This window comes from Camelina sativa, chromosome 7 (genome assembly GCF_000633955.1).
Source record: "Camelina sativa cultivar DH55 chromosome 7, Cs, whole genome shotgun sequence".
Classification (NCBI taxonomy): Eukaryota; Viridiplantae; Streptophyta; class Magnoliopsida; order Brassicales; family Brassicaceae; genus Camelina; species Camelina sativa.
Window position 1 is genome coordinate 23,754,243 of NC_025691.1, and position 12,393 is coordinate 23,766,635.

General features: G+C 34.9%; 4 protein-coding genes across 4 annotated transcripts; 2 read left to right on the top strand and 2 right to left on the bottom strand.

Annotated features, from left to right (window-relative positions):
• Window positions 1,501–4,327, top strand: LOC104702216. Its single transcript, XM_010418042.2, has 4 exons — window positions 1,501–1,647; window positions 1,875–2,051; window positions 2,725–3,732; window positions 3,986–4,327. The coding sequence occupies exons 1-3, from the start codon at window positions 1,633–1,635 to the stop codon at window positions 3,712–3,714; spliced, it is 1,182 nt and encodes a 393-aa protein (XP_010416344.1). The 5' UTR covers window positions 1,501–1,632; the 3' UTR covers window positions 3,715–3,732; window positions 3,986–4,327.
• LOC104702217 lies at window positions 5,903–7,406 on the top strand. The gene is made up of 3 exons (XM_010418043.2): window positions 5,903–6,136; window positions 6,320–6,386; window positions 6,469–7,406. The coding sequence occupies exons 1-3, from the start codon at window positions 6,053–6,055 to the stop codon at window positions 7,254–7,256; spliced, it is 939 nt and encodes a 312-aa protein (XP_010416345.1). The 5' UTR covers window positions 5,903–6,052; the 3' UTR covers window positions 7,257–7,406.
• Window positions 7,904–9,130, bottom strand: LOC104702218 (NAD(P)H-quinone oxidoreductase subunit O, chloroplastic). The gene is made up of 6 exons (XM_010418044.2): window positions 8,847–9,130; window positions 8,706–8,761; window positions 8,543–8,608; window positions 8,427–8,468; window positions 8,278–8,337; window positions 7,904–8,181 (listed from the first exon to the last, which is right to left on the bottom strand). Exons 1-6 carry the CDS (start codon window positions 9,067–9,069, stop codon window positions 8,152–8,154), a joined length of 477 nt encoding a protein of 158 aa, XP_010416346.1. The 5' UTR covers window positions 9,070–9,130; the 3' UTR covers window positions 7,904–8,151.
• Window positions 9,416–11,010, bottom strand: LOC104702219 (two-component response regulator ARR15). The gene is made up of 5 exons (XM_010418045.2): window positions 10,638–11,010; window positions 10,472–10,542; window positions 10,139–10,216; window positions 9,963–10,033; window positions 9,416–9,863 (listed from the first exon to the last, which is right to left on the bottom strand). Exons 1-5 carry the CDS (start codon window positions 10,753–10,755, stop codon window positions 9,605–9,607), a joined length of 597 nt encoding a protein of 198 aa, XP_010416347.1. The 5' UTR covers window positions 10,756–11,010; the 3' UTR covers window positions 9,416–9,604.

Here is a 12,393-nt window from a genome sequence, read left to right on the forward strand (position 1 = left end):
AGATAATATAACTGAAACAAAGGTAAATACCAAAAAAGAAAGAAAACAGTGACTCGTCCAATTGAAGGTTTCAAGACTATAAGTTTGTAAGTGAGTTACTGAATTAATAGCTTCCAGATTAGCATTCTGTGGTGAAAAAATCACAAAAGATAATAAATTAGAGAAGATTTTCTCTATTTTCCATGCGAATAATATTACAAACACAATATCGTGAGAAAGTGTTTACGAGATATTTCCAAATAATTTTGTGTTTCTTATGGCTGAAAAACAAGACTAATTGTTTTAAATATGCAAACTGTTATTTTCAGTAACAACTAGTTTTGCTCTTCAGCCACAAGAAAACACAAAATTAACTGAGAATATCTCGTAAATCCTTTCTAGCTCACGTTTGTAATGGTACGTTATTCGCATGTAAAGTAGAGAAAGTTTCTCTAACTTATCCTCTTCTGTAATCTTTTCACCACATAGTGCTAATCTGAAAATTATTTGATGTAAGACAAAGTTGTACTCACTTACATACTTATAGTCTTGAAACTTTAATTGTGTCCAATCATAACAAACTCTTAATAGAGTCACTATTTTCTGATATCATATTTTTCGCTCCAAAAAAACGACTAGATCTTCCATGGTTAAATGCTCATTCTTAAGATTCTCATGGAAGTGATTGCGAAGCAATATCATTGTTTGTGCCTTGTTTTGCTCATTTTCTTTATTTCCCTAGATGATCGTATCACCCAGCCTTTTGGATTTCAACCAAAACTTGGCATCTAGTGCCCATGCCAGTGCAAGTAATTATCTCCGATAGATGGAGAAAGTTAGAGAAGTTGGTGACGTTGGAGAAAAAGTAGTCCGAAACGGTGACAGCTGCTCAAACGTTTTGGAAAGGTGACGGCTGCTCGAACGTCTCGGCAGCTAGATTTTTTTTTTCTTGGACGATTAGGGTTTAAAGTATGCTAATTACGTGTTATAGAAAGAAATTGTAGGGGAAAAGCCGTCTACTCTCATTCGATGGATACTAGAGAGTAGAGAGTATATATAAAGATACAAACTTGGTGAACAAGTAAAACTTAAAATCATACAAATCTCAAACATTGTAGAATGGGCTAATGGGCCTATAATAAACATCCATCAAATCATACATAACAACAGTTTTATTGTAATTGCTGATATAATCATATAAATTTTAGTAATTACAATTAGGTATGATGATAGTCTAGTGGTCTAAATGAAGTAAACAAAAATTAAAGGTGTATTTTTTTTATAAATATTTATATTTTATCAGAAAAATGTATTAAAAAAAAAAAAAAAGCAAAAGGCCAATTACGGGTGACGCAAAAAACGGGAAACCGTACCGCCGTTCGAAGGTGCGAAGGCAGACGTGACGTGTGTGTGGCAATTTGAGAAATAACATTGAGTTGTTAAGGGTAAATAGGTAAATTGTCAACTCCTTTTCTGTTCCTAACAGACAGACGCTTGCTTCTAAGGAAAAACAAAAAGGAAACCAAAGAAAGAAGAAGAAGAAAACAACAACAACCCTTTTTAGCTTTTTCCATCTTCTTTGGCGAGTTCGTGACCTTGGTCGGAAGAAAAATAAAAAAATCGCTTATCTTTGCAACCGCATTATCGGCGGTCATGGCTGACCCAGAGGTACAATTTCCTTGTGAACCCTTCAATCTCCGTCGCTCACGAGTTCTCTTCTTTTCGGAATTTTTCTTCGAATTGTTTCGTTTAATATTCGTTCTGTTTCTCCTACCGGACATAATTCTTGTTTCCGATTTCGTTGATTTCAAGATGTGGGTTTTGTCTTGTTTTTCTTTTTTTGGGGGTTTGCGATGATTTTTTTATTTTTTTTTTGGTTTGGGTTGTTAACACAGACCTTAGCGGCGTTGAAGAGAGCTTACGCAGATACGATACTGAACACGACGAAGGAAGCCGCGGCTCGTATTATGGTTTCTGAAAAGAAGGCGCGTAGGTATCAGCAAGAACTTGCGACGGTTAGAGATGATGCTCTTCATACGTTGCTTAGGCTTAAACAGATGCTTGATTCCAAGGTACAACAACAATCCACTATCTTTGATTAAAAAAAAAATTCATCTTTATTCGTTTCTGACTTCTTGTTGGTTTTATTTGATTATGTTTCTGTGAACTTCATGTCCTGTGGTTTCATGGTGTCTATGAGATGGCTTTCAAGTTCAACTTTTTTGAGCATTTCTTACATGGTTTCATGCATTGTGAAGGTTGTGTGTTGTGAGTTGTGACTGTGAGTTTGGTTTATTCAATCTATTGATGTTTCAAGTACCTAGAAGATATTCCGCCATTCAATCTTTGCCCCCATCTTTATACATCTTTGAGCCTGAGACTAAATTACACTGACACTTTCAGCAGATATAGCTTTTCTCTTCTTCCATTGATCATTGTTTATGTAACCTAAAACCAATTAGCGTAACCAAGGGTAACTGAGTGTCAAATAGATCTTAGCAGCTAGTTTTACATCTTTTTGTTAGTGAGGCTTATACATATTCCTTGGCCGATGCCCTCATTTCATTGTGCAGTTTTTAAGTTAAAAGTTTCTCAATGTGGAGATATTGCTATTTCATCTTAGAGACTGTATTGGCTTTGCTTGAGGATGAGCGTTTCCCCCATTGTACCATATCTTTCTTCTGTGGCTTTCTTTGCATTTGCTCCTCAGCTCAAATTTTTGAAAAGCTTTTTGTGGTTTTATAGGTCAAGGAGACAGAGATAATATCCTTGAAGCAGCAACAGAAGGTTGAGGAACTGGAAGCTCAGCTTGAAGAAGCTGAAGATATTGTAGGAGAGCTGAGGGCGGAGTTGAGACAACTTCAAGATGAGCTCAAGAAACTCACGGATGGTCAGACACATCTTAAAAGTGATCATGAGGAAGACCCCCGTTGGAAAAACCGTGATGCAGCAGTCTCTGTAGTGCCTGAGGTTTCTTGCGGTCATGAGATCACAGAAGCTGTAGCTTCTTGCATCCCAGTTGAACAAGCTGAATCGGTGGTGGCTAATGGGATAAAAATCCCATCTTTGGCTCGCATTAATAGTATTAACCGGTGTTCTCATAAAATTAACAAGGATCAATGTCACCACTCTCTTCCTTCTATACTGACAAAACGCAAGGAAGCTGAAGGTTCCGCTCAGATAATTCACGCAGTTGATAGCAGTATGGCCAATGGAAATCTGTCTTCCTCTGTAGAAGTAGGAGATGTGAATGATGGAGGTTGTTGTCTTCCCAAAGTGTCTTCTTGTAATGGTGTAGAGACCTTCGAAATTTCTGGTTGTGCTGATGCTACTACTGAATCCATATCTTCTGTTAGAAATGGAGAAGCCCCAATAGTGTCTCCAAACGCTCCTCAGAAGGAGGATGGCACTCCCATATTCTTGAAAACATCTCCTCGGACCATGGTGAAAACAGATGCAAGGAAGGAAGAAAAGGAGAGCTGTGAGAATATGGAGGTTTCGGCGTCTTCTTTGTGCGAAGAAACTCCAGTTTTGGCACTTAGTAAAAACCGGTGTATCAAGTACACGTTCCAGAGGAAGAGGAAGAAGGAGGTTCTAAGCAATCTTCAAGGAAATTCATCGTTTGAGGAGAGCAGAAACGTGAAACAGAAGACTGGGGATAAAGACGATGTTTATTTGGAGTCTCTGAAGCCTAGCTTTACCAGTGAATCATCTCGAGATGTAGTCTACGCATAGCACAGGGGGTTTGGGAAGGTTAGTAAATATTATCATACATCTAATTCGCTATATCATGTTAAGTTTATTATGTTTCTGGAAAACTTGTGAAAATCTAGGCTGTATGTTTACCTTCTTGCGGTAAAAATATTTGGTCTGAAAACTGATTTGACTAGTAGTGCCCTTTTGTTACGTTTTGGGTGTAAAGAGCCCAACGTGATGATGGGTTTATATATATGATGTCCAAGATTCTGAGTTTCTCTGTTTCTTTATTGTATTTTACTGAGCTCAGCTTGTACCATTCTCGGAGAAGAAAGATTTGCAACAGAAGAACCAAGTCAACCAGTAGGATGCACCAGCAAAATGGTTATAGTAGTAAAGAATTCATCTAATATATATACATATATTCAAGTTAGATATGATATTGAGTCAAACTAAAGTTGATGTGATAAGGATAGATGGAAACTTCAAAATTCTGACTTACACCTGGATGTTGTGTAAGAGACTATTATGAGCTATCAGTGTATTTCGTAAGTATGTAAATAAATGATCTAACGAAGAAGTCTTACTAAAAGAGTATTTGTGACTTGGTCAAAATTATTCATGGAAATTTGGACTTGCGACTATGGATCATGGACTAAATAAGGGGAGTTTAATCAATCAAATGAATAATTCGGGTAAAGAGTTTACGATCTCTATATAAATTGCAAGCTAATTGTTCAATCTTCTGTTTTCAAAGACTGTTTCACTATAATTTTCCGGCATAAATAGAGAACGTTCCCTTCTATGGAATGATGATATGTGTAAAAGAGTAATTTGACTTGGGATGATTTGTTCTTTCAATTGTTTGGTTGAAAATATAAGAAATTTTTATGATCATATAAAAATAAAATATTGAAGGGAAACATGATATATTTTATAAGATAATAAGATTACAAATAATTAAGAAAACATTTATGAGTTGATGAGTTGTGTTTTCTTATATCATCAAAAAAATGTTAATTATTTGTATTATATCTAAGAATACCATATTATAAGATTATTTAGGGGAAACAATTGTGTGTGTATATATATGTATAGTTTGCTTTTTAAAATTCAAAATACATCCCTTATTCTCTAATTTACTTTGCTAAATTATTCATAATGCATCCTTTTTTAATGGAAAAATGCAGTAAATTACCTTGTAGTCCAAGTTTGAACAATAGACCATTGTTTGATCTTGTCTATTTGACTATATTTGTGATAAATAACTACTTACCATCCAAATAAAGTACAGTAATGTGTCAAAAGCTTAAGCGATAGTGATAGGTGCTACGCAGTGAGGAATGTCGTTACAGAGAAAGAAAAAAAATTATATAGGAATAAAAAAAAAATCAAATAGTTCAAAAATTAACAATGAAAAGAGTGCAATTTATCTGAAATCAAACAATTAGCATTTTTCTAAAACCAAAGAAGATAGACACACTTTTGGTTTTCTAATAAGAATTTGAACAATGTCACATTACTATATGAGAAATGTACAAAACTAAAACATACAATCTTCTAGAAATGTATCTAGGAATCAATTATCAGTCACTACTTGTGCAATGATGATGATGTGTGTAAAGACTTAAGGATGACCTTTTATTCTTTCAATTCTTTGGTTGAAAATATAAAGAATTTTATGATCATATAAATAAAAATATTGTAGGAAACATGACATATTTTCTAAGATGATCCAGAATATTCTTAGAGAGATTACAAATGATAGTTTTCAGAAAACATTTATGAGTTGATGAGCTGTATTTTCTTAAATCTTCAAAAAGTGTAAATTATTTGTAATCTATCTAAGACCTTATTATGGATTTATTTAGGGAAAAAAATGTGTGTAATATATATATATATATATATACATGTATAGTTTGCTTTTTTAATTCAAGATAAATCCATTTTTCCCTAATTTAGTTTGCTTAAAATAAATTATTCAAAATGCATCTCTTTTTTACTAATCTTGTTATGGAAAAATGCGGTATATTATTATTATCTTGTAGTCCAATTAAAAAAAAAAAAAAAACCGACCAAAGACCAAAAACAAACGACGTCGTTTTCCCACGAAGCAGGGGTATGGCTTCGTAAATACAGAGTCAAACCAGGGGTAAATTTCCGAACGAGATAACCGCATATATAGACCGCTACACATACTCATACATAGAAGCTTTTGGTTCTTGGAGAGTGAGAAATAAAAGGAGCGTAGCAGAGCAGTTTCCGATTTCTCCATCTCTCTCTCTTAATCCGGATTTAAGTATTAGGGTTTTTTTCTTTCTTTCTGAGCGACAACATTACTCTCTGTGTGTTGTTGCTCTGGAGATTCATTATAATCATGGTTGCTGTTTTCATCACAGACTCTGACAACCTCTTTCACGACTCTCCGATTTCTAGAGATTTCGCCAAGAAACGCAGCAAGGTTCCTTCTTCTTCGATCATTTTTTTTTTTACGCAATCGGATTAAATCGTGATTTATGCTCTGATCGATCCAAAATCCCCAGTAGAAATCGTGTTTTTTTGGGTTGTTGATAAATCGTAAAATTACGTTATTTATTATTTTTTTTTTTTTTGATATATGGAATTGAATCTTGTGACGTTGCAGGCGAATTGGATTTGTAAACTGAAGCAGTGGAAGATTGATGATCGTCGCAAGCAATGGATTTATCAATGTAAGTTTCAAATGACTTTTTTGGTTCAATCTTTCGAGTGTTGATGATGATGACTTTGTTTTGTGAATGAATGGTCTAATAGGGAAAAAAGCAAACGTAGATGAAGAAGAAATAGGCCGTAGATTGCAATCTTTGTTAGATAAACTTACTGATAAAAAAGCTTGGAGGATTGATGATGGTTATCATGAAGAAAGAAGCAATGATGATAGTGATGATGAGATTGTAAAGACATCGTCTGCTAGTGGTAGTCCCACGAGTGTACTACTCAAGAGCAGCAAAGGTTCATCTGTTGTTAGTGAAGATTGTTTCTGTTGTTCTAAGCAGATGACGAATGAGGAAGAGGAGGAAGTTTTCGACGATGCTTATGACAACTGGGATGGGTTTAGAGATGCGTTAAACTCCTTTGAGAATGATAAAGAAGACACCTTTAAGCTTGAGCAAGGAGAAGATCTAGTTCCAAATACAAGCCAGAGGAGGAGCAACAAGTCTACCTCTGAGAAGAAGCTCTTTTATAAAGACAACAGGTGCAAGCATGAAGCAGCTTCTTCACCTCAAAAGAAGACGATTCACGGAAACAGTAAAAAGAAGAAGAGGTCTACTAACTCTGGGAAGCAAGAAGGTGATGATGAAGAATGCCCTATTTGCTCTGAAGTGATGGATGAAACTGATCTAAGTTTCAAACCATGTCCTTGTGGGTTTCGGATTTGTCTCTTCTGCCACAAGAAGATCAGTGAAAACGAAGCTCGTTGTCCATCTTGCAGGAAGGACTATGATCAGACGAGTAATAGTAGTGGAGAAGTAGGTTTCCAGCAACGTGGTCGTGACACTATGCGCTTGTCTCCATCATTTAGGGGACTTGACAGAGCTTGAGAGAGATTCAGAGAGAAAGAAGTTGAAGAGTTCCATTAAACTTTTTTCTACATTTTTGCCTTCAGTTTCATCAGAAACAACAATTTTGTGGTTATGCTTAGAGTGTTGTCATCTCGGGTCTCGGCAATAAGTTTCATTGACGTTTGTGAATCATATACACACATAAAACCAAGATTACTGTTTTATCTAATACAACAACAGATCATTTCTCAATATTATCAAAGAAAAGTTCGACTTCATGATGCCACAAGCGGATGAAGTAATCATGTTATTATCTTCACCATAACGATGCCAACCACAATTATTTACAAAGTACATCTCGGTTTGAACATAGCTTCTTCTGAGATGTCTCATTAATGGGAGAAGAAGTCAAAAGGAGAAAACGTAGGAAACCCACAAGAATGATCACCATCATCCGTCCCATATAGGTCAGTAGTATTTTTATGATGATGAAGAAGTTTTCTGAAGATGGAGCCAAAGACAAAAACAGAGGAAATGATTGTTTAATGAAGTTGTGAGAATTGAGTTTGGTATTTGCCTTTGTGTCTTGTTGTTTGATCACATGTAAATAAAGGAAGCGAGAACCATTGACTAGGAATAATGGTTGCTGAAGTAGCGATGATTAGAGCGGTGATTAGAGCGGATCATAACAAAGAATGTGTGAATTCGTTAAGGAATGCATCGACTGAGGCTGCATTCTTATAATAGTTGGTTCAATCTGATCTTATGTCTTTACATTCCAGAACATTTTTGTGAGGTAACACTGATTCTTTCTCAAAAAATCGAAGATATGATCATGATGGGCACCATTGTTAAGTATCGTTTATCTCAGCTTAACAGACAACATTCGTATCAGTTTGCATTCCAAAGGATTCTTCTTGGAAGCTTCTGGACTTTACATTCGCTCGTAAACAAGTTTCTCAGACTGCAGTGGGAACCCAAGAACATAGAAAACAATCATAAATTGACTGAATGAAGTCAAGTTACTCATGGCTTATATGTATTGAGAAATTTTGAGTACCTTGATTAACATATCTGTTGGTAGCCAAGCTGGTGCAGTCGGGATACCAACCCATCCAACCTAAAATCTCCAAAATTCACAATCCATTTAGCTCTCTTTCTCTAGCTCACGCAACGCAACATAAATCAACAATTTTTGTGGAAACTTACAAGTGCATACTCCCCAGTCTCAAAAACACGAAGGTCCAAGACCTGCAAGATTTAGATACTTGTTCGGTAAGCTTCTTGTGATGTTTATTCAAAAATGGATTTGATTCGGGTTGTACCTCTCCGCGATCTTCGTAGATGTAATCAAGTCCTTTGTAGAAAGGAGGATGTCCAACTGATAAGTACTGTGGATCTCAACAGACGAAGCAAAAAAAAAGTTTCAGAAACAGATTTTAATGAATAATGAATCAGCTACAAAACCAGGAAAGATCTCGATCGTACATTGATGCTGTTGAGGTACTTCTCTTTGTCCACACGAACGATTTGGCCCTTCTTCACTGTTTTCTCATCCACCACAAACAAAAATTATCAAAATTATGTTATTGGATTCAACATGTTTGAAAGAGAAGTGAAGAAACAGACTCGAGTAAACCGGTTTCTTGGGAAGAGTTTTAGGCGTTTTGGTGGCAGCTGGTGGTGCTTCCCCATCTGACTTGGCTTGTGTGCTCTGTTTCTCTTTCTCTGTTTCTGCTTTGACTGTGAATCGAGGTAGAGATCGAAGAGGGGATCTACTAGAAGAAAATGGCAACGAAGAGGAGATTGTAGAAAGAGAAGAAAGCTGAGACAGAGTCGCTGAGAAAGCCATTGGAGAGACCACCAAGAAAAATTTCTGTGTTATTCTGAGTTTTGGGATAAGACTGCAATGGTCTAAAAGTCTCAACGGTCTAAAACAGACATCACTGAACCAATCATAAGATGACACGTAAGTGCAGACAAGCTTCCTATGCTATGCAACTAGGAGTCTAGGATTATTTATTCGTTTGAAACCTTATATGAATCTTGAATAATTCAGAAAAGTGAAATCGTGTATGTATGTCACATGGGAGATCATACACAAATCTTTTTTACGTTAATTTTTTTAAGTAGTTGCACAATTAATCTGGCAGTAAATTAGGGAACAATATGGGCAAATTAGTTTAACTTTTAAAATTGTTAAAATCATATTTTTACATTGATCTCCTTTTGTTTTAACCAAAAAAAATCAGAGTGATGAGATTGAGCATCAGGATCTAGAATTGCAAATGTCAAAACAAGAATCTACTCAACATCTTAGCTCAATGTATATTACAGAATAACAAGAAAAGAAATGAGAAAAGCTTGAGCTTAATCACGAACCCTAGCTAGCTAGGCTCTAATTTCATCCTCTTGGAAGATGGAGTGTCGTCATCGAGAGAGGAAACATCCTGAGACGACGATATTAATGAAGATGACGATGATGGAGATGAATCAATGTCGTTTTGTAGGATTCTCTTAGGACTAGGGCTTTTGGTTAATCCTTCTTTAGCTTCACCACCTCTCATTATGAGTTCTTTTATCCGCTTCACGTCAGCTAATTTCACCGGTTTTAGCAAAAAATCCTCTGCTCCTTCTACCATACATCTACAACAACAACAAAAGAGGATGGACACATAATCAGATTACAAGTCTTAAAAGAAGATTCATTGATTCAGTTTGTATGTATTAACTACAGTGACTTACTGTTCTATACGAGGTTGTATGTTTTCAGACGACATTATCACTACTGGTATTTCTCTGAACGCTGAAGACTCCTGGTAACAAAAAAATTATGCAACAGAGTCTTTGTGTAAGCAAAGGACGAGAAAAGCTTATTCAAATCTTGCTTTAATAAATGACAGACATAAATATAAAGTTACTTTAATCTTCTTGAGAAGTTCATATCCCGTTAATCCTGGCATAGAGTAATCTGTCACTATCAAGTTCACCTTCAAATCCTGTTTATCAAAAAAAGATTAACATAAACCTCATATAAAAAAAAAAGCAGTTCCTCAACTATAAAACACAAAACCTCAATCATTCTTTTTATATAAAAAGGCAAAGGTTTAAAACTTTTGATCCTCATTAGTTAAATCTGAGGTTTCTTGGGAGCCAAACCAGCAGAAGAACACATCAAGTTTTCAATCTTTAGGGTTTGTTTATGGTCAGAAAACAGAGAGACATTATCAGAGAAAGAATATGGATAAAAATACCTTAAGACCAGAAGATCCTTTATCTAAACCAAGATACTGAAGAGCCCTAGTCCCACTCTCAACAGTCGTTACTATATAAACAAAACCACAAAACGAATCAGAGACCAAACGAAAGAAGAAGAAGATATAAACAGAAACGGCTTTGCTTTTCTTTTCTTTTTTGTACCTTTACAAGCAGAGATCTTAAGCAATCTCTCAATAACCTTACGATCAACGAAACTATCATCAACGGCAAGAACATGTAACTCCGAGGAAGAAGAAGAAGATAAATCCTTGAGAGCCATTGTTTTTTTTTTTTCTCTCTCTTTTGAAACCAGCAAAACAGAGGAAGCGTTTTAAAAAAAATTGAACGTCAAAGGACGCAGAAATCAATGTGAAGAAGGGGAGTTACATAAATAAGAGAGAGAGGAGATTAATTACAAGAGAATCTGAAGGGATTGGATCTTGATTGATGTTGTGGAAGATCTTGTGAGAGAGCTAGCTGTGGGGAAGAAGAGAATCTAAAGAGATGAGTGATGTGTTCATGTGTTGTCAGATAAACGTAATATTGTGTCTTCACGGTCAAAATCTTTTCAGGGACCCATTCTTTCTTATACTTTGATTTTTACGATCCTTTTGTCTGCTCTTTCTTTCTCTCTGACAATGACAACTCCCCTCTATTTACTCTTCTTTCTTTCTTTTGATAACCAGTAATTAGTATTTACTACAGAAGTTACTGTCTACTTTTTTTTTTTGAAAAGGAAAAATTCAATTCATTAATGTTGAAAAAAAGAGAGTACATAAATGTACATGTACTTTTGGAGATACACAAAATCTACATAGAACTTATAAAATCTTCATGAGAGGTGTATCTGTGTCTCAATCCAAAAAATCCATGTGAAATAAATAGGAGGAATTCAAAACTTACTATTTATCTTTTATTAACTCTCAAATATTTCTTTAGATAGAGTTTGGTAGCCACCATAACAAAAATATTAAAGGAAACAATAAGGAATCCATTTCGTGCATTTAGAATAAATAATGGCATTATATGTTACTACTAAACAAAAAGGTTTGGCTATAGATTTACGGGGGTGTATTCAAACCATGATTTTGGAGAATTTGATGGAATTTAGGAAATTTAGAATTTTGATAGATTTTAGGGAAGTTGATATGATTTTCTGTAAAATTCTTTCAAATCTCACCTAAAACCATGAGATTTGGATTTCTGTATTTTTAACTAAACAAATCTTCTCAAATCCTCCAGAATCCTAAAAATCATTAAAATCCAAATCCACAAAATTATTTTGAATAACAGTGGATTTTAAAATAGATTTTTAAATCATCAGTTCAATAACAGTGAATTTTAATATACTTTTTAAAATCCATAATTGAATAACATAAGATTTGTAAATTTCACACAAATTACTTAAAATATCAAGTTAAATATATCCCCTATATATCCAGAATCTGAAGCGTATCCGAATCATCTAAAATATCCAAATAAATCATAAACTTCTTTACCCGAAAAACTCAGAATCGAACAGATTTTATCCAGAACCGAATCGAATATGCCAGCGCGCAGGCCTATATACTACTACTCCGCTACTTGGTTTACGTCAAGTGATCATCGGGATGAGAACGTGACACCATTCACAAAGAAAGGTCCAATTAGCCATAAGGTGATGTCACAATCTCAAAACGAAGGCCTCTCTACCCAAAGCCCAGTAACAAAGGTTCCATATATTATGTCAATAAGTTAAAACCGTTATGTATTTATTTAACGGTAAAATATTTTGATACCATTCAACTTCACAAATTAACCCTTTTTTTTTTTTTTTTTTCGTCTGAATGATTTTTATATTTATACCAAAAGCTAAATTATGCACATACAAAAGATCGAAAACAATCATAATACAGGTCAAAATCAAACTATGATTTTG